General features: G+C 50.9%; 1 protein-coding gene across 11 annotated transcripts in view; it reads left to right on the top strand.

Annotated features, from left to right (window-relative positions):
* Positions 1–21,692, top strand: part of LOC114515066 (myosin phosphatase Rho interacting protein) — a 172,466-nt gene that overhangs the window by 104,804 nt on the left and 45,970 nt on the right. For 6 of the 11 annotated variants that reach the window (XM_036032830.1, XM_036032833.1, XM_036032829.1 and 3 more), the window contains 8 exons: positions 1,043–1,556; positions 5,932–6,073; positions 6,867–6,980; positions 8,623–8,679; positions 9,887–9,955; positions 12,527–12,616; positions 16,689–16,798; positions 19,799–20,360. In XM_036032830.1, coding sequence (XP_035888723.1) covers positions 1,043–1,556; positions 5,932–6,073; positions 6,867–6,980; positions 8,623–8,679; positions 9,887–9,955; positions 12,527–12,616; positions 16,689–16,798; positions 19,799–20,360 — 1,658 coding nt within the window. Of the gene's footprint in view, positions 1–1,042; positions 1,557–5,928; positions 6,074–6,866; positions 6,981–8,622; positions 8,680–9,886; positions 9,956–12,526; positions 12,617–16,688; positions 16,799–19,798; positions 20,361–21,692 lie in introns of all 11 variants that reach the window. The other 5 variants (XM_036032835.1, XM_036032838.1, XM_028534335.2 and 2 more) reach the window with 3 other exon arrangements.

The following is a 21,692-nucleotide window of genomic DNA, read 5'->3' on the forward strand; positions in this document are numbered from 1 at the left end:
ATTACTTCAAAGTGAAGGTTGTTGCAGACCAAGGGCAAAGTGGTTGAACCGGTTACAATCCATACTGGGGAGGTTTAGCACAGACTTTAGGAAGTTATAGTAAGCACTTGCTGCCTCAATTTAGGGTGAGGGAGTTTTAGCAAAAGCAAGTCTCAAGTACTCAAGTGGCCCAGGTACAATGCAGGCCTGATTCCCCACGGGAGAACCTATCCGTGGACGTGGGTCCTGTGCATCGGACCTCGCTTTCCACTGGGAGCTGGGTGCATGGCATGCAGAACGGTCTCCTATAAGTTAGGGTTGTCTTCCCCTTATCCTCACTGTCCCATTCTGCCAGGCCCCTAAGAGAAGTAGGGGAAGACAGTGCCAGAGAGAGAGGACAGTTGGCACCACCATGCTTTCCCCATTGAGCACTTTGGAGTTGCCTGAGCAGAAGCAGGGCAGCTGCCTCTGCCTCCTTCCCTTATCCAAGCCATTGAAAACTCTACACAGCCTGGCCTTTCCTATTTATACTTTGTCCAGATTATTGAAGACAACTGGATGATTGTGACTGACCCAGCTCATTCAGGCCAAAACGTGCTTTGTGCTTGCTCTGGCCATATGAGGCCTCAGTCCTCATTTGGTAGCACATACCCATCTGTATCTAAAATTCATTTATGCCTCTGGTTTCCATAAATGTTCTCTACCCCTTCCCTCCCCAGAATTTACTAAAAGTTGGTTCCTCGATATTTGGTAAGAAATAGTTGTTGGTAGGACAACATTTTTTGCAAGGAGGAGGAGCCTGCTCTTTCACTCATGTCCCCAGTCTGGAAGTGTAGGGCTCCCTGACAGTCTGGCTGTGAGTAAGCCAAGCTAGGGGAGGAGTGGATGAGGCACAATGGGAAAGAAATGTATTCCCATCCCCTGCCTGCCCTTGGGGAACCACATTGGCCTTTGGAGATGGAGGTAGAAAGAAGGTCTGTGTTTGGATCTGTGTGGACTTTTAAAAACATCCTCAGAAACCCAAGATGGCAGCATGCTGAGTGTGTCTCCTACCTCCCCCCAGAGGAGAGCACCATGAGCAGCGACCGCATGGACTATGGCCGCAAAGTCCGGGTGGAAAGCGGCTACTTCTCCTTGGAGAAGACCAAGCAGGACTTGAAGGCCGAGGAGCAGCAGCTGCCCCAGCCAGTCTCCCCTCCCAGCCCCAGCATTCCCAATAACAGGTATAGTGGCCCCGGACCGCCCTCCCAGGAGCTTGGTCATCCCCTTCCTTCCCCAGGTCCTCGACCCCCCTGTCGAATGGTCTGCAGCAGCTACCTCAGCTCTCTGGATGTGGCCAGCCAGCCCCCCGCTCACATGGACTCCAGCAGCACTGGGGGGCGGGGAGCAGAGAGACTGGGGTGCACCCTTGCCTTTAAAGCCAGCAGGCAGTATGCCACCCTGGCCGACGTCCCTAAGGCCATCAGGATCAGCCACCGAGAAGCCTTCCAGGTGGAGAGAAGGCGGTTGGAGCGTAGCACTCGGGCCCGGAGCCCTGGCAGGGAAGAGGTGGCCCGTCTGTTTGGCAACGAGCGGAGGTAAGGAGGGGATTAGAGGGCTGAATGCATTTGCACATGTGTACACACACAGGCACACAGACTGTCTCCCCCACCTTTACACACAGCCTTTCCCACATACTCTCCCATTTTCTCTAATACACGTACTCACATACAGTGTTACACACTCATGTATTCTGTTACACATTCTCACCTGCTGTCTTACACATTTCCTCTCCCTTCCTCCTCCCCTCCCACATGCACACATGTGTTTCCTAAGCCTTCCTTGGGGAGTCCACTTGTCCTTCCTTTCTGTTCAGAGCAAGTGGGGAACCTTTCCCTCCTGACCCTGGACTCTGGTTCCGGAACTCAGCTTCTAGTGGTAAGAATGTAGGGTCTCTGAGTACCCAGAGGTTTAGGTGAGGTCAGCTGATCCCTATGAGTGCTTCCAAGGACTGGGACCTTAAGGGCCTCTGGGCAAGTTCTCAGCTCTCTGGGCCTTATGTGGATTGATCTTCTTCCCAGCCCAGGTCTGTTCTCTGAGGAGACAGTGGAAACAGGAAGACCCTAGACATGCAGAGGGTAGCAGAAGCTCTCATTGTCATTACCAGTTCCAGTTGCAGGTGAAGAGCCTGACAGGAGATGCTGGGAAAGTGGCCATGCTCAAGGAAGCAGAGTGGGAACCCAGTTTTTCCTTCGAGCTCTTGCTCCCACAGGAAGGCACAGGGCAGCCAAGGCAGCCTAGGAGGCTGCTGGGCGCCTGGCAGCATTGCTGTTTGTCTAGGCTTGGCTGAAATGTGGAAATGGGGAGACTCAGCAGAGCCACAGCTTCCTTGGGGAGGGGAGGGGCTTGGATGATAGGCCTAGGACAAGGGCCAGGGACAGAGAGGTATGGAACTTGACTGTAGTCTGAGAGGGGACAGCTCTGTCTGCCCTTGCTTTGTCCCACTGGCCCTGATCTTCAGCTTGGTTCCATCTCAGAGGCCTCCAAGCCCATGTCTGGACCAGAGTGCCTGAGTGCCCCTCCCATAAGAGCTTCTACCCTGAGTCTGTAAACAGCCTTTGTCTCTCTTTGTTTATTTGCTTGACAATGAGGTTCTCACTCAGATAACCAGTCGGCTGCTGGAAGCTCACTGACGCCTCTAAACCACTCCAAAATTTTTATATACCTTTTTTCCAGAGGAAAAAATCCATAGTTTTCATTAGGTTCCCAGAGAATTTCACTTTCAAAAAGGTTTAGGCCTAAATTCTAGAAGTGTTCACAGAGTATCCTCCCTGCTTCACCAAAACCTGAGTAAAGCTCAGAATTCAGGACATGCTGTGGGGACAAGCCAGGCAGGCAGGCAGTGGGCTCCCCTCAAGGGGCCGACTAGGAATAGTATGCCTTTCTCTTGTTTTCTTCTCTTCCAAACACCTACCCACTCTATCACATGCCCCAGGTAGAAAGGACCTATGGATCTGTGGGTTAATTTCCAGGATAAAGACAAGACACCCAGAGTTGTTGGTCTTGAAAAGAGAAGAAAACAGAATGTTCCCAATTCTGAGAGACAGGGAGAGGAAACCTTGTTGCTTGGGAGGTACCCCACCAAGCAGTTGGCTGGCTTCCCATTTTACTAGTTACCCCATGAGGTGCCTATATCAGCAACCCCACTGTGTAGATGCAGAGAGAGGGGCTCAGAACCAGGGTGGCTCCTCATCAGAACAACCCGGAGCAGTGGCACTGGGACATACATCCAGCTGGACCCTTAACTGGAAAGGCCCTGCTCCTGTGATATGACTCAGACTAGGCCAAGGCTGTCCTTTAAGAGATTAAGGAAATGTATAAGAAAAGGAACTTGCCAGAGATTTAGGAGGCCAGCAGCCAGGGTTGGAGAGGCTTTGCGCTGGCCTGCGGGCAGGCCATGTGTTGGAAGGCTCCTGTGTGGAAGGCAGTGTGCCCTGGTTTAGTGACAGACCAGAGAATTAACATTCAGCACGCCTGCTTGGCTTTGAACGCATTCTCGTCTAGTGGCCTAGGGTTGACAGCATTTCTGGGGCTTTGCTTTTGCATGCTCTTTGCCACCATGGGTTTTTATGTGGTGTTGGCACCCTTGGGACCCAACTGGCTCTGCTTCCTAACACTGTAATGTCACTTTCTTACTGACCCTGATGACATCTGGCTAGCTGCTGTCACTTCCTGAGATCTGCCCTTTGGTCCCAAGTAGCTGACCTGTGCTTGATTAGATTCCTGTCTCCCTGGTTGAATAGAGCAGAATCCCGTGGTAGAAGGTGGTTGTTTGGTCACAGTGGCCAGAGCTCACCTACCCAGAGTGGCAGGTGAGCCAGGCTAGCCTGCCCAGCAGCCAGGCTGGAGAGTTTCCCAAAAAGCCATGACCGTGAGTTGAATACTCCTGTGTGGGCTGATCAGCTATGCTCTTCAGATTTGCTCCAGAGCCTTTAACATATTTCTTGGTTGGTGAGTTTTTGCTGAGTGAGCATGGGGAGGCCATGGCTCTTGTTGACTGATACCAGGACCAGCTCCCATGGGGTCCTATCCACCCCTGGGCTAGGCACCTGGAGGGGTTGGTGAGCAGAGGTACAGTGCCTCCTTTCTGTGCTGTCAGCTGGCTCAGGGAAATGTGTGTGGCCACACATGCAGTCCTTCAAGGAAACCAAACTAAAAACTTCCCATCGTGCAAAGAAAACACAGCTGACTTCCCCAGAGCCCACCCACATGGAGAGGCTGCAGCAAGTGCCGCTTTCCTGTGCTCTCCCTCTGACTCTTCTCTTTGTGGCCCTGGCAGTTTTGCAGCATGCCATTTGCCTGTGACTCAGCCAGGTGCTGTTCCTCATGTCCTTCCTAGGGGTCTCTAGGCCCAGGCCTCAGCCCCGAGGCCTGGGAGTGGGCCTGAAATCTTTTCTAAACATCCCTGGGAGAATTGGGCATTGGGGTTGCATCACCCACCCGATCAGGCTAAGCACTTGCAAGAGCTTCCTGTGGCCTAGGAACTCCTGCCTCTGCCTTAGCTTCCTGTGCTCAGATGCATGCCCTCTCCTGCTGCCCTCCCTCAGCCACCCTGTGCTGCTGGTTCTGGCAGGCTGGCCTGGTAGCAGATGCTGTTCCTGGAGAAGACTCAGCAAGAAGCCTAGTGCGCTGGCTCCCACTTTTATTGTGGAAGCATAGGGAAGAGGAGATCATGAAGGTGCCCCAGAGTTCTGGCCTTGGTATTAAGCCTTCCTTGATAAAGACACACTAAGATCCATTTTTAATGGTACCCCTCCTTGAGAAAAAGCGGGCCTGGGGTTGCGTAGGGGGAGGGGCTGTCTCAGGTTTTGAGGTTGCTTCTTCTCTCATAGATTTTAGTCTTCTGGGCTTAGACCTTTAATCTCTTGTCCTTGACTCTCTACCACTTCTCCAGAATGCAAAACCTTCCCCAAGAGGCACCTTCAGGGCACTTGGCTGGGTGTCGCTGTTGGAGAACAGGCCCCTGGTCCTGTGACCTGTCAGTGGTCAAGACCCAGGCCCCCAGTGTGCCCCACCTGGCCTCCCTGCCCACACCCACTGCAAAGACTCCTCGTGACTCAGGGACAAGAATGGTCTCCCCTCTGCAGTGATCACCTCGGGTTTTGTTTCTTTAATTCTTTGGATAATTTTGATTTATCATTATTTGATTTTTAAAAGCAGTCCTTTCCTGTTTATTTATTTTCCAGCCTTATTTTCTTTCAGGTCTTGCCCCTCTCCACCTTCTCCTGCTGTGTCGCTGTGTGATGTTACTCGCCCTTCCTCCGCCTGCTTCGCTCCCATCTCAGCTCCGTCTCCAGCCATAGATGGCGTGATGATGCCGCCGGCCCTTTCACATGAAATCAACTTGCTTTGTTTTGTTTTAATTTGGTTTTTTATTCTTTTTACTGTTGGCAGAAACAATGTTAATTCATGGGCCTTTTTCTTGCTAAAATTTGGATGCCCTGGGGTGGGGGCTGCATCATGATCTGCTAGAAATTTGATGAGGATAGGGCTGTCCTCTCCAAGGTGGTGGTTGCCTTCTTATCGTATCTGTGGCTCTGGAGAGGATGCCTGCTGATAAGCTGTGTGATTGCCGGGTGTCTGTGCGGCAGACCATGCAGGGACCTCCAGTGTTGAGGTGGGGACGCAGAGGGCAAGGGAAGGCCCTTGCCCATGAGCTGCTGCCCCCTCCTGCACAGCTCCACCCTTTGTAGTGGGGGGGGGAGCTCAGGGAGAGATGTCCAAGGTGAACTGGCCTAGTGTGCTGTGTGCATAGCCAATACACCCTGCAGAAGTGGAGGCCCAGGCAAGGCTGGGATGGGCCAGCTGTGGGGGTGCTGACTGAAGGAGCCCCTCTGCAGCTTGAGATCAAGCCCACCTCGGGGTGCGGGGTGACCCTCTCTCCCCTCAGCAGATTTCTATCCTCTCTTGCAGGAGGTCCCAGGTAATTGAGAAATTTGAGGCCTTGGACATTGAGAAGGCAGAGCACATGGAAACCAACTTATCAGCTGGACCCTCACCATCAAGCGACACTCGCCAGGGCCGTAGTGAGAAGAGGGCATTCCCCAGGAAGCGGGTGAGCACTGAGGCCTGGGCAGTACTGGGATGCTGGGTGGGGCCTGTCAGCACATGGCCTCATACCTCCTCCACAGCCCCCAGCACACACCTGGACACACTATTGCTGGGCTTCCCACCATCCTTTCATAGTTTGCTTGGTTCTCTCATCGCCTCCAACTCTCGAAATTCTTAAAGAAAAGCCTATCTTATGCATCTTCCTGTCAGAACTTTATTCATCTCTGTTAAAGGCTGTTCTAAGGATCTTTAGATCCTGGGTGGTACTAGAGCCCCTCTCTTCCTCCCTGAGGTGGCCCAGCCTCAGGGCTGCACAGTGTTCTTCCTCCTCCTCTCAAGAGGCAGCTGTAGCCCTCATTTCTTTGCTCCACGCGGTGGGCTTCTCATCCAGTCCTCCACCCACTTCTCGGGGCCTTGCTGGGTCTCATCTTCATCTTCCTCCCCAGATTCTCTCTGGGCTCCTAAGGTGCCCTGCTCCTCTACATGCAGCCACATAATAACTCAGAAATCTTCCTTCTGTGACCCCAAGAAACAAGGGGCGGGGTGGGACCCAGAGAGTGATGGTGACAAGGCTGCACCAACAGCAAGGGCAGCGCAGAACTCATGCCCAAAGCAAAACAGAGGTGCTAGGAGGGAAGTCCAGACACTGGCTCCTGCCCTCTGCTCCGGGAAAAACAGCAGGCAATTGGGAGCAGGGTCCCTGCAGGTCTGATTCTTCCACAGTTCTGGCTGCCGGACTCTTTGCTCCCTGCCCAGGATGACACTTAATACTGACTGGCGGCTACTCTCTGCCACAGGACCTCCCCAGTGAAGCCCCCACAGCTCCTCTCCCGGATGCCTCAGCCTCCCCCCTGTCTCCACACCGAAGAGCCAAGTCACTGGACAGGAGGTCCATGGAGTCCTCCCTGACGGTGAGCCCAGGCGCCCAAGCACCAAGGCCTGGCGATGCTGCTGCTGCTGCTGCTGCTGCTTCTGTCACCTGAGGTCGCTGTCTGCTTCTGTCCATGCATCTGGGCTGGCTGTCCTCTCTGTGCACAGGCCCTCATGTCTATGTGTGGGAAGCAGCTGCTCTGTTTCTTTCCCTTTCCTGGGCTTTGTAGACCTCCTGAGCTCCAACAGTCCATTGGAGGTCACGTGACCACAGCAACAGTCCCCTGACTCCAGGGGTTAGGGCCAAAGCACAGAACCCCTGTTCTTCTTTTGTGGGGTATTTATTTCCATGATAGTTTGGTAACAGGAGTCCCCTCTTGCTGGGAGCACTGGTCCCGTTCATGGGGTTTCACCATAAAGGGAGAAGAGGCCCTTGCTCCAGGCCACCTTAGCCACAACAGTCGCTGTACAGGTGGGGAGCAGTTGGACGGAGTCTAGGCAGCACCATCGCTCCCACCAGCAGCGACAGGCCAGAGGCCCAGAGGATAAAAGATAGCTGTTCCTTGCCTGGTGACCTAGGGCTCCTCTCTGCATTTGTCCTTAGCCTCCTCAGGAGCCCAGGGATGGTGCTGCCTCTCCCCCACTGAGGTGTGGGGCCACCACCAAGACCAATATGAAACTGTGGAGCAAAGACAGGAGGTTTCTTACCTGGAGGATTTTTCCTTGAGTTCTGACTTTGGCTCAAGGGTTTGGAGCAGAGGCTCCCAGAACAGGTATTGCTGATCTTTGGCCTGTCACTACACATTTGTTCTCTCTTAATGCCCTCTCAGACCTTGCACTGCAAACAGATGTCACAGCCTATTTCTGGTCAAGATGGCTGTGGAAAAGTGGAGAGCATGACCAGTGACAGGGAGGATGGTCCATGTCTCTTTGAAGCACCAGCCTTATAGATAACCCAGACGTAAAACATAAGCAGGGTCCAGGTGGGCCGCAGGTGATCCTCGTGGGTTGCTGAACAACACAGGTTTTAGGATGGACCAGCAGGGATAGCACCACATTCAGGCCCTACCGGCGGGCGTGCACCCTCTGCTTTCTTATCTGTTGTCCCGGTTTTGCTCCTTGTAGAGAACTGGAGACTGAAAGTCATCCTGGTACAGATAAGTGGCCTGAGGGTCTTGGTAAAGTTGCTGCTGCATCTCACTGAGGACCAGACATGGTGTCTGCTTCTTGGTCATCTCATCTTTTCTCTCTGTCTTCTGTGTCTTCTGCAAGAACTTCTGAATTCCCCCTCAAGCTGTTATTGCAGACCTTTCCCTTCATATACCACACTCAATGACTGTCTGTCTGAGCCATTCTTCTCCGCCTCTCAGGCAAATGGAGTAGGGCCTGTCTCAGAGCACCAGGCAGCCCAGCCGCTCACAGGGCCATGAGGCTGAGCTCTCTTCCTTCACAGTAGCCTATGAAATGCAGCACCTGCTTCTTCCCAGATGTGTGTGCCTGCAGATCAGGCAGCAGGCAGCACAACCTGGGGCCAGGGACCTGTGCAGGTTGGTCTGATAGGTGAAGAAACCCCTTTTCCTGGTGCCCTCCTCACCTGTAAAGAATGTCTGCTCTGTCGGTCACCCTTTGCCCAGGACTGGAGTATCAGTGTTTCCCTCTGAACTGTTCTTTTTTCTTTTTCAGCCTGACCTGCTGAATTTCAAGAAAGGCTGGCTGACCAAGCAGTACGAGGATGGCCAGGTTAGTGTGCAGAGATCTGTGGTTTCTGAAGGGCTGGGGAGCAGCTTCGAGGCTGAGCCGGCCTTATCCCTGGCTAATCTGTGAACACTAGCTCTGTCCCCTCACCTCCAGCACACCCCCTGGTCTCATGGGCAAGGACTGTGGCCAGGACCCCCATCTCCTCAGAAAAATGGAGGTTCACAGCCCCCATTTCTACAGCAGGGGTGGAGCTTTTGGAGATGCACCACCAGGCCTACCTGTTGCCAATGTGACGGATTGCTGTCCTGTACCCAGCAGTGACCTTGGCCTCAAGCCATGGAGACATTCTCAACACTAGCTCCCTACCTGCTGATATTGCCCAGGGACAGAGAAAGCCTCTGGCTGTAGGGCTGGCTTGTGCTTGCACACAAGACGGACAAGGAGACAGCAGCTGAGGCAGCTAGACTCTGTCAGAGATACCAGCTCACCCCCAGTCCTGAAAGAGCCATTATGATACATTCTCACAATCAGACTCAAGCAGGAAGAGCCCTTTACAGCTGGACCTGCCAGCCCCACCTTGACCCTGGATGGGGCTAGAATGCCAGACCTCCCAGGAGGCATGAGAAGAAACCTGCTAGGTCATACCGAGACCCTGCCTGCCCATTCTCCCACACCTGCTTTCTGAGCAGCTCTGCTGAAACATCCTCTTTTCTTCTCTCCTCTATGTTAACCCTTTTGGCCTTGCCCGAAGACTCAGGTCTCCCCCTTGCTACTCACAGTGAAGACTTGGGAATCTGGCTGGTTGGTTTGTACATGCTAGCTGCAGGTGGGCGCACCCCTCTGGTTAACCAGCCAGTGGCTATAACTTACAAGTGGCCTCCTTCAGATGAAGATTCTGTTTGCACAGACACCTTTCAGCCCAGCCCCCTGTCTGCAGCCCTGGAGTTGAAATTGAGAGCTGCAAAGCACTATTCGCCAGACACACCACTGGGTTACATAGAGCCCATGGCCAGTGGCCCACCCCAGCTCTCCCACCTGCCTTGTCACTGAGGAGCCAAGGCTTAGCAAGTGCCCCAACAGCATGTGCTCGTGATTGCCTTGTGGCCTAAACACTGAGTCCTCTGCCACTCGCAGGAGTAGCTGCCTTTTCACATGCTCTAGGAGCTGCCCTAGGACTTGGGCATGGGTCACTTCAGAGTAGTAAGTGTGCTACATAGTAGTTTAGTCTGTCTTCTCCTTTCCATTTCAGTGGAAGAAACACTGGTTCGTCCTTGCTGATCAAAGCCTGAGATACTATAGGGATTCGGTGGCTGAGGAGGTGAGTATCTTGGCTTTGCTCCCACTGGGGAGATAGCTGAAGGGGTTCAGATAGCATCTGGGAGCCCACAGCCCCCAAGCACCACTGCTTCTCCTGGGCTTCAGCCCCTTTGTCTATTGATGGATGTCCACATTGCCATGTTGGGTTCCCCAGTCCAGATCTGGTGGGAAGTCTGAATGTAGTGGAACCTGCTTTTGATAGTCTCATGACTGGTTCCTGCCTGGAACATGCATCTTCTGAGGCCCTGCTTTAGTTACCTGGGCATAGTGTGTTTGAGCAACTTTTTTCTCTGTTTGAAAAACACTGAAAGATGTCTTATTTTAAAACTCAAGATGAGCTTTTTTGTTTTTCCTACAAAGAGATTTTATGGTGAATTGAGTCTTGAAGAACTAAGCTAAAATCTTGTTTATCCCTTGTCTTTTGGACAAAGATGGAATGTGGCAGATGAATCTGGTTAGCCTAGTTGACAGTCTTCATTCTGCAGATGAAGGACCAACCAGAGGAGCTGTTTTTTCTCACCTACAAAAAAGTCATTCTTTTGAACAATTTAGCAAGTGTGTTTCTAACCTTTCCCTTGTAGTCCACTCCAAGCATCCTTAAGATATATCTACAAATAGAAAAAGATCTGTGTCCAAGGTTAGTCATTCTGTTCCTTTGAAATAGCAGGAGATTGAAGAGAACCTAAATACCTGTCTGAGGCGGGGGGTAGGTAGGGGGTCAGGAGGGCATATATATATTTACATACCCTGAACCTAAATGAACTAAGTTTTTAATGGAGCCCAGTGGAAAGATATTGGTGATATAAGACTAGGAAGGGTAGGGTGGCAGGCCTCTGGTGTGCCTAATAGCAGGGAATACAGAAACGTGTGTGTGTTTAACCGAACAGTCATGTGTGACTGCCACTTATATAAACCAGCAGTTCTCAGAGTGTGGGCTGTAGACCCCTGGAGACACCTTAGGAGGGCTGGGATACTCAAGACTATTGTTGTAACACTAAGATGCTGTTTTCTTTTTTTATCGTATTAACATTTGTACTGACTGCACAAGCAGCAGTGGATGAGGCTATTGGTGCCTTAGCCCAGACACAGGCTGCAGCAGCCAGTGGCCAACGGTCCTGTGTTCTTTACTGCCATACACTCACAATGTTAAGAAAGTTACTGATTTCATTAAGTCTCAGTCCTTGAAGACTCATCTTTTTAATACTCTCATGATTTGAAATCTGCAGTAAGTACACGTCACTGTTGTTGCACACCAAGTATGACGGCTGTTTCGTGGGGCAGCCCTGTGCCCGCTGTTGGTGCTGCCCACTGGCCAGCAGCATCTCCTGTGGATCATTCACTTTACCTGCAAGAACAGCTCATACACAAATTGCTCATTCAGTTTTGGTGGTTAGCAGACATTTTCTTTAGAATGAACCAAGTGAGCCTATTCCTTTAGGGAAACAACAGGCAGTATTTGTTGCCAGTGCTACAAGATGAACTTTCAAGCAAAAATTGAATCTTTGGAAAACTTTTATTCACCATCATGAACTTGACAGCTTTCCTTTACTTCAGTCTCTCCTGACCAAATAGGTGGTGATACTAACAGATGCAGTGTTTGATTTCATATAATGAGATGTGTCAGCATAGGAAGTGTATAACTCATTATTTTCCAAATGACCAATATATAATGTTACACAGTTGGGCACAGGTAAAAGACCCATTCAGAGGATACAGTAACACCGTGGATTTGGATGTAACTGAGTACAGAAAGTTCCTTGATATGATTTCAGATTCCACTTTGTAGTTAACCTTTAAGTCCCAGGGGTGTCCAACATGTAGCTCAGGATGGGTATGAATATGACCCAACACAAACCCGTAAATTTACTTGAAATATTATGAGATTTTTTTTTGTAATTATGTGTTGTAATGTATTAATGTGTGGCCTACAGATGCCAAAGGGTTGGACACCCCTGCATAAATTCAAGATAACTACCACATATCAAAAAAATAACCACAACTACTTGAAGATTATTAAAATGTCTCCCTTTTTCAAGTCCATTTCTGTGAAAGGCCAGACTGTCTTCATATACCTCAGCCAAAACAATATATCCATCAGAATGAATGCAGAAACAGATAAGAGAAGCAGACATCAAAGAGATTTGTAAAGATTCAAAACAGTATTATCACTGATTTTTTAAATAATATTTTTACTAATAAAATGGGCTTATTTGTATCCTTAAGTGATTAGATATGTTTAAATTTTTTTCAGCTTAGTTTCTAACATAGTAAATGTCAATAGATAAAGCTTACATAAAAACTCTTTGGGGTCCTCAATTTTTACGAGTGTGAAGAAGTTCTGATGTGAGTATGTTAGAGAACTATCAGCATGGAATTTCTTTGGCAGAATACCCATGGAGAATGGTGGCATTGGTGTGTCTGTGCTATGAAGGCCAGGCGTGTCCTCACTTCTTATGAGGGTATATGCTCACTAAGAAAAAGGCCAGCCCTCAAAGTCACTTGTGAAGACATGTTTGTTTAGTATTGACTTTCATTTCTAAATCTCTTAATGTCTTCTCATTTTTCTCTGCAGGCGGCTGACTTGGATGGGGAAATTGACTTGTCTACATGTTATGATGTCACGGAGTATCCAGTCCAGAGAAATTATGGCTTTCAGATACATGTGAGCCCAGGGGTGGAGTTTGGAAACAGGTTGGGTGCAGAGGTGGGCGACACAGGCTTGACTGGCTGGGGTGTGTCTTTGAGCACTTGATGTCCTGGTCTGGGCACTGGTGGGCAGGCGTGACCTCATGTGCATCGTCAAGAGATGCTCTTTTTCCATGAGTGTCAGCATCTTGTCCAGTTCTGTCCTCAGGCCTGTGGCACCTGGTCCCCACCCCCAGTTTGTGATCTGAGCAAAAATTGGATATTAGCATCTTTCAAGACTGTGTAGAAGCTTTTTATTACTGAAGATTCTTTTTCTTTCTTTTAATCCTGGAGTTTGGGACAGTTGGAAGGATATGTGAGGTACGGGAAATAAGAATGAAAGTATTAATTATTTAAATCTCAGAGTAGTAGGTTTTTATTCACTTACTCTTTAGTTTATTCTTCTACTCATGAGTTTGAAAATTCATGAAGTCTTTTTTCTCCCCACAACTTTGTGAGGGACTCAGAGAAGCAAGTCATTGCCCTTGCACTCAAAAAAAATAACCTGGTTCAATAAAGATGACAGTCCTCATTGGCCATTTCATTAAAGTTGGTGACTCAAGGGCTGCCCGGAGTTAGCCAGGGTCAAGATTAGGACACAGTCACCTGACTGACACATCTGCTCTCACTCTAACACCAACTGCAAGTTTGGGGGTTCCCCAAACCATCCTCAGATTCAAGAATGAGCCAGGATGACTCAAAGAGCACAGCTGTGGTTTCATTTTAGAGAAGGACACCAGTTGGAGCACCAAAAGAAGGGAGGCTTTCAGAGTTGCCTGGGCTCCTGTGTCCCAGGGGACACGTTGCCCTCCTGGTGTTGCTGTGCAGTGACACACAGAGCTTCCCACCCAGGAATCTCACCCAGGACCAGAGTCCTGAGTTTTGATTGGGGTTTCACAACTGTCATGATTGACAGTCATGTCCATGGGGTCCAGCACAACCTCCAGCCCTGCCCTCAGAGGTTGGCTCATTTACATGGGGCTGAAGCCCTAGCCCTCCCACTTTATGGCTGGTCTTTATAGTGTAGCCATCCCCAACCCTAAGTAATGAGGATTCAGGGGTTGCTGCTCAGGAGCTGGGACAAAGACTAGTCCTCTCCTTGTATGAAACTAATTTCTTTTCTCACAAGAGCCTTGTGAGTATGTGGTGGGTAGAAAACAGCCTGACAGACAGGGCTGCCACTGCAGGGGACTTTTTCTGTCACAGAAGGCTGTAACTCCAGTGGGGTCACCTTTAATAGGGTCTTACCTTCAGATCTCGGGGTGCAAAAACTCAGCTTTATCACTGGACTCAGTAGATCAGGCACCCTGAGACTGACTCATATTAACCAAACTTCAAGGAGACTGAGGTTCACACCCGAACACCATTGTGTTCATTACAAAGAGAAGTCTAGCCACCAACCCACCTAGGCTACTGGCCATGGCATGTCCTCCGTGTGGGGTGCCAAGTCATATGGACAGATGGCCTGGCATGAGGCCCAGGGCATGAGTTGGTGAATCTTAGGGTCTTAGCAACCTCCCCACCCCCTGCTATGATGCTCCCTTGCTCCTGGTCCCTGCAGGAGGAACAGATCTGCTCAGTGAGCTAGTCCTGAGCTTCCTGGTAGACCCCATACTGTACCCCCTCCCTCACCCTGATCTCCTCGTGTCAACGAGCAGGTTTCTCTGGGCAGGGTATCCTGAGGTAAGAGGTAGCTTTTTAAGTCAACAAGTGAGCACTGAGTAGTAACTTAATTATTCTAAGGTCTGAGCCATGCAGTTTACTCTCAACCATCAGTCTGACCCTTTTTATTTTGCCCTGGGGCTGGAGCTTATCTTAAGTTCTGACACTTTTCTGTGAGCTGCATGGACTGAGAGAGACCTAGGTCCGTAGAGATTGCTCTTAGCATGAAAGGATGGGTTCTGAAGGGGTCTTGGCCTGGGTTAGTAGGCAGCTTTGAGTTCTTGAGAGGCAAGGATAGACAAATGAATGTGCGATGTCCCTGCCCTGGCCGGGACACCTACAAAGGAGCTGAGTGCAGAAGCTAGGCAGGAGCAGCACCACAAGAGCCCTGAGTCGGAAGTCAGTCTTCTCCTGAGATTGTGGAATATGCTGGAATGTGCTGGACGACACAAGGTAGTTGTGCATTAGTAAGACATCCAACAGGATATGCAGGCAGTTAAAGGAGGTGAAGAGAGGCAGGAGGCCAGACAGGCACAGTGGTGGCGGGCAGAAAAGGAAGGGGTGGCTACAGGGCACTGCAGAGGAAACACATGTGGGCTGTAACTTTGGCCAGATGAGGGAGGAGGCAGGGCTGAGATCTTGTGCCCCAGTGTGTAGCAAAAGGTGTAGAGCATCGTGGCTGGTATGGCTCGTTAGTCTGAGCACCAGCCTGCAAACCAAAGGGTCGCTAGTTTGATTCCCAGTCAGGGCACATGCCTGGGTTGCGAGCCAGGCCCCCAGTAGGGGGTGCATGAGAGGCAACCACACATTGATGTTTCTCTCCCTCTCTTTCTCCCTCCCTTCCTCTTTGTCTAGCAATAAATAAATAGTCTTTTTTTTAATACACTTACAAATAAAAAAGGTATAGAGCCTCTGGAGTTTTGGCTGTGATGGGCTTTCTACAAACACTTAGACAGGCAGCCACAGTGTGGGCCTACTATTGGGAAGGAACCCACTTAAGATGGAAGATGAGGCCATGAGGGAGAATGTGGAGATTGCTGAGATTAGACCACGGGAACGCCCACCTCTGGGAATGAGAGAAGGCAAAAGACCCCACGGCAAGTATGAGCAGGTCTCAGGGGCAGAGGAGGGCCAAGGCATAAGGGGCCAGTGTTTCGGAGAGCTGAGAAGCCATTGCCCCACTCTAGGAGTACAGCAAGGGAAAACCCAAGGACAGATGAGTTATGGGCTGTTCTGGGGGGCCCGAAGTGGAGGATGAGGTCAAGTCCAAGCTGTGTTTTCAGTACTCCAGGCCCATGTGTGGTCTCTTGTGTTTTGCTCCCTGGCCATGTCAGTACCCAACCCAAAACTATCTTGGTAATTTCATCTTCCCTTCAGTGATTTGCTAATGTGTTCCTGAGTAGCCTGAGCAGCTTAAAGTAAAGGACTGACACCCTCATTCTGGAAGACAGGAGTCTATAGGTGCAGAAGCAGGGAAGTAGACTCCATGCAGACCACCCCTCCATGTTTTCCATCTCTCCCCTTCTCAGGAGGCACCTTGCTGTGCCCCCAGGAGACATGAAGACTGCACCTCAGAGGCCACTCTTTATTCTTCACCCTTGCAGGCCATGCTGCCTCCTCCCTGCTGCTGTATCTGGCCTCCCCCCACCCCCGCCCAGGCTGTGCACTCCCCTTTGCTGTAAACGTATTCCTCTGTCTCAGCTGATGTCCCACCAGCTCATCCAAGTCAGGGGGCCTAGGGGTTGTCCTAGAAGTGCCTCCCTCCCTCTTCCCTATTAACCCAATCCTGCCACCACCTTAATTCTGACTTCATAGACAACTGCCCTTACTGTCCAACAGGCCTCCCTGCCTCTTCTCAGCCTGAAGACTCGGCTTCCACCACACCCCAGCCTGCCTGGCCTCTCCCTGATTGCCCTGTGTGCCCAGTGAGTGTGGCTGCAGGGTACTGGGGTGAGCTGTTCGTGCTTCCTCTGCCTGGGACGTGTACCTCTTTCCCACCCACCTACCACCCCTCCTCACCACACAAGGCCCAGCTCAGCCCCACTGTGCTGGGCTCCCACTTGCTCCCCACATACCCACACTCTCCTTCCCTCTAGTCTGTGAGTTTCTTAAAGGGCAGGGTGAGTCGCCTTAGTGCCTGGACATTGTAGGTACTCGGTAAATGCCTGCTGAATCTGCTGGAGAGGGAGATACCTGAGTTAGCCTTGACAGTGAAAGCAGGTTAGTGTCTTCATAGCTTTGCTGTTTCCTTTGCTCTCCAGGTCTAGTTTATCCTAAGCAGGGTATACATGGTGCTCCTAAGATGGCCACCTAGCCATAGTCCTCCCTGCAGGAGGCAGGTGGAGAGATTGACAGTGGTCACTGATAATGCCTTGTCTCTTCTGTAGACAAAGGAGGGCGAATTCACCCTCTCTGCCATGACATCTGGGATCCGGCGGAATTGGATCCAGACCATCATGAAGCATGTCCATCCAACCTCTGCCCCGGATGTCACAAGGTAAAGTTCAAGGGAACCACCTTCCCCAGGGGCCTCTGCCTCACTCCTGTACATGAACAGCTGCTTCTTCTGGGGACCTGAGCTCTCAGCCTGGCCCAGCATGGCCTTCTTCTTTCCATCCTAGGTCCTGCTGCCGCGCCCCCCCACCCCCCAACACTCATTCTCTTTTTGGTTTCCTGGTTCTCTGTGTCAGGTTGCTTCTTCCTTCTGTGAGCCTGGTTGGTGGAGCTACACAAGTTTCACTTGGGCCACCATCAGAACTGAACTTAGGGGATAGGCCCCTCTGGAGTGGGCGTGGGCACTGGGCTTCACTGGAGGCTGTACCCATAGGCTGCAATAGCATTTCTTTTTCTTTTTCTTGTTTTTGTTTGTTTGTTTTTTCACCTCACTCCTGCATCTGTTGGATTTCTATGTATCAAGAAAAATTCTCTGAAACTCTTAGTGGCAGAGCCTAAGTTGGAAAACTATCCCCCGCCATAACACTTCAGTTCACATATCTCATGATTCACTGTGTACCTTCCTCCTCTAACCCTGAAGATTAGAAACTGGCTGGGTTTCATTTTAAAAGAATGAAGACATGGTTCCAGTGTAGGGGCCTGGCTCTGTGATGCCCAGAACACTGCTGTGCACGCATCAAGGCGTCAGAGCCTTCGCCAGTTCTGAGAACTCTCATTGGCACTTTGTAGGCATGTAGTTTAAATGACTCCGCAAGTGTATTTCTTGCACTGGAAGTCACACTCCAGGTGACCCTGGTGCCTGCTGTGTGCCTCCTGGTGGCCTGGGGCAGTTGTGATTGTCCTAAATCTTTTTGAAGTCCTTGCCTCTTCTTAGTGACAGTGTACCTCTTTGGACAAGAAGAAAGGGAAGGAACCCAAAATAACAATTCCTTCACCTCTGTGTTTATTCATATTGTTTGTTCATTATTTAACAAACAGAATAGTTGGTTGTTCCTGAGTTGGTAAGACCAGGAGATGGTGACCAGGACCCACTCTGTGGTATCCTGTTGGGGGAGCACATCCTGTGTGCAGGGGCAAAGGGTAACCCCATCCTCATGGGGCTGTATCCGCTGGCAGCCCAGCAGCTACCCCTCAGCTCTCTCCCATTCAGGAGGAGAAGCTGGAGCCTCACAAGGCCAGTGTACTTTCTGAGCTCTGGAGGACACCCCCACAGCCAAGCAAGACAGGCAGCTCAGGCTGCTCTGCCCAGGCTGCTGTGTGGTCTCTGGGAGGTGAGATGGACACACAAGAGCCAGGTGGCCTCAGGTCAGGGCTTCTAGCCAGTGACAATCACCTGCCACCCTGTCCTAGCCAGGCCTGGCTCTGTGCATCAGATTGAGGATCTGTCTGGGGGCTGTCAGCTTTGGGATGTCTCAGGGCAGGCATGTGGCTTTGGCCTCAGAACGGGAATAAAGGACACACTTTTGTGCACACATGACTTACAAGTGGCATCTCCCAGGCTGGCATGCATGTCTCCCTTGCACACTTGGGTATCAGCTCCTGCCACAGCAGGCAGGCCTTTTGTCTCCATGGGAAGCTTGATGTGATGACTGTCTTTCTCACTACGAGTTAATGGAGTAATTTGTTTCTCCAGTTTGTTTCAGCCTTTGTGCTTATTTGATGTGGGCTTTTATAGTTTGAGGAAAATAAGTTTGTTTTGTTTTGTTTTGTTTTTTAACTCTACAAGGCTATGTCCCAAGGACAATTAGAAACAGATACAAACATCAGAGGTAACAGGTGAAGCCAGGCACTGTAGGCCCCCTGTGTCTGGTGGGGAGATGTAGGGGCTTCCTGTCTGGGAAGACAGGAGGTGCCTTTTTCCCAGGCGGGCTTCTCTGTTGGAGAGACTGGTTCTGTGGCTTCCCATTTTCCATGTTATCCCACTGCTGTAAGCCTGCTCTAGTTCTCAGTTCAGAGCTATCAGAAGGTCTGTTCTGGAGAGTTTTTATTCAAATACGCATATGGCTTGAACTGAAAACACAGGTCCTACCTACCACCCTGGAGCTGTTTATTTTTCACTAAGTATCTGCTGGCATGGGTGGCCAAGCGGGTGGTGGCGACTGCGTCCTCTTCTCCTTGGGTGCCTCTTTGACTCTATCCTTTCTCTTTGGCCCCCATTTAAACATGGGTGCTCCCTGGAACCCCCACCTTCCCTTGGAACCCCCAGTGGCTCCTGATTCTGCATTTTCCCCCTGCCTACTGTTCAGGCTGCGAGTCCCTGGGATTAGTCCATAGAGCCTGGAGAACCCTGCCTCCAACTGCCATGACTGATGCCTCTGCCCTACTGCTGCCCAGGTGGGTTCCTCTTCAGGAACCTTTGCTTTGAGGCAAATTGGGAAAAGGCATGGACTTTTCTGCTGGGCAAGCAGAAGTGCCCTTGACGGTCATGCTCTCCACCTGTCAAGTGGGCCACTGCATGGGATGGGCTCCTTGGTGCCATCTGGGTGATGTATCTGAGTTGTTCACAGGTCATCTCAGGCCTGTTACTCTTATTCCTCTACCACAGCAGCCACCAGAGTGGGTTTCCTAAAACACAGACCTGACCGTGTTACTTCCCTGCTTATTAAAAACCTTGGTCCTTTCAAGAGACACGGCTGGTCCCATTCATTCTGTCACCATTGTCCAGTAAGTGTGTGCATGCCACAGGGTCAGCCTCCCTCATGAAGGGTTTGGACAGTGGCTGTCCCTTGTGCAGCCTGTCAGGGCTCTCGACCTTGGCTCTAAACAGGGTAGGGGCTCCCTGTGCTTTATTGTCCTACTGATAGGACTATTGTGAGACTCCCCTACTGCATCTCCTCAGTTAGGAGACCCTTGTAATATCTTCCTGCCAGAAACCCGTAGGCTATCTGTGGCTCTTTCTCTCTCACTCAAACTCAGTTTAGGTTCCCTCTGAGGAAATGATGACAGAATATCCCTTCTTGCCCTGCTCCAAGGGAGCTATGGCCCTCTGCTGGGGTGAGCATCTGGAGTCATACCTGATAAGTTGTTTGCCCCCTGCCCCCAGCTCCTTGCCGGAGGAGAAGAACCGGAATAGCTCCCCCTTTGAGACCTGCCTGAGGCCAAGTGAGAAGCAAGAGGTGGAGCCCAGAGAGCCAGACCCTGAGCAGAAGAGGAGCCGTGCTCGGGAGCGGAGACGGGAGGGGCGCTCCAAGACCTTTGATTGGGCTGAGTTCCGCCCCTTGCAGCAGGCCCTGGCTCAAGAGAGGGCCAGTGCCACAGTGACCCCTGACACGTTCCCGGAGGCAGAGTCAGGAGAGCTGGAGCGGGAACGTGCTCGGAGGCGGGAAGAACGCCGCAAGCGCTTCGGGGTGCTTGACACTGTAGATGGGCCAGCCACTGATGATACAGGCTTGCGGATGGAGGTTGATCGGAGCCCAGGGCTGCCTGTGCCCCCCAACCCCAAGACACAGAATGTCCATGTGGAGATCGAACAGCGGTGGCATCAGGTGGAGACCACCCCTCTACGGGAAGAAAAGCAGGTGCCCATTGCTCCTCTGCACCTGTCCTGTGAGGACAGAAGTGATAGGCTCTCCAATCATGAGCTGACCTCTCTGCTGGAAAAGGAGGTAATGACTAGAGGCAGCCATAAGTGGACAGGTGGGTGGGTTCCTGAGCAGCCATGGTGCCTGGTGGTGGCCTGAGTGGTTCAGCTGCATAACACTGAGGGAGATGTGTTCCCTCCCCTCAGGGGCTGGCAAACCATTCAGGAAGATAGACACATGGGCAGACAGGTTCTTAAGAGTACAGTATAGTTGGTGAGAGGTACAGGAAGTACCAGCTCATGCCGGGTAGCAGGGAGGGGGCACCAGACCTTTCCAGAAGGACAGAGTAATTTGCCATGTGACGAGGGCACTGCCATCGTCAGGGGTGGCCAGAGAAGAGGGTTGCAGAGCCCAGGTAGGGGCCTTGTGTACTCAGGCTGAAGAGGAACGTGAGCAGAGTTAATTTTTGATCCTCACTAAGCAACCCTGGGTCGAGCAGGCCAAAGCTGGAGGCAGAGAAGAGCCCCAGTGCTCACTCAGCAGCCTGGTAACCTTCGATGAGACATGAGGGGGTGCAGAGCAGGCAGCAAGAAGCAGAAGGATTCTAGATATTTGAGAGATAAAACAGAGGCCCTTGGTGGGTGAGCAGGTGAACATAACTCACTTTAGTCAGCATGGGCTACACTGTGGAGGCTTTTTGTGGAGCAGGCCTCTCAGGGCATCTGGATGCAGAGATGAGCAACCAGCCCCTGCATTTAAAGCATAATATGTTCCTTCATAAAAACATGTAGGAACCAAATCTGGGGAACTTCAGTGAGTTTATAAGTCTGAGCAGGGAGTTCCTGGCCAAAGAGCTCCCTTGGCAGTACCCCCGAAACAGTTTCATGGTTCCAATGTGTTCTTTTACATTAGCTAATTAAACATTTGTCACTTTGGTCTGCCTTTACTTCTCTTCTTTTTAAAAAAAAAGCACACAAAACTTCTTTTTTCCTAGTTTATTAGATTTATGAGGCTATCACTAGCATGAACAGTTTGATTTTATTTCCAATTTTTATGTTTGTAAATAAGATAATAAAAACAGTGTGTAGTAAATAAAAGTTCAAACTCACACTTCTCAGCTGCAAAAATGGGCCTGCTGGCCAGCAGACCATATGCTGAACCATACATTTATTTAAAGCGATGTCTGAAAGTCAGTTCTCCGCACCTCTCACAGCACATCCTGGCAGTGCCCCCCTATCTACTGTACTCTACCTCTCCCACTTCCCGCAGCCTCCAGGGCAGGGCGGGGCAGGCACAGTGGCCCAAGTGGCCCAGTAGGCACCTAGAGAATGTTTGAGAAAGAGATGAATAGAAGAATGAATGAATTCAAAACCATTTGAACGCAAGAAGAGTGTGAAGTAGCTTGCTTACTTTTCA

Source organism: Phyllostomus discolor, chromosome 8 (genome assembly GCF_004126475.2).
Source record: "Phyllostomus discolor isolate MPI-MPIP mPhyDis1 chromosome 8, mPhyDis1.pri.v3, whole genome shotgun sequence".
Classification (NCBI taxonomy): domain Eukaryota; kingdom Metazoa; phylum Chordata; class Mammalia; order Chiroptera; family Phyllostomidae; genus Phyllostomus; species Phyllostomus discolor.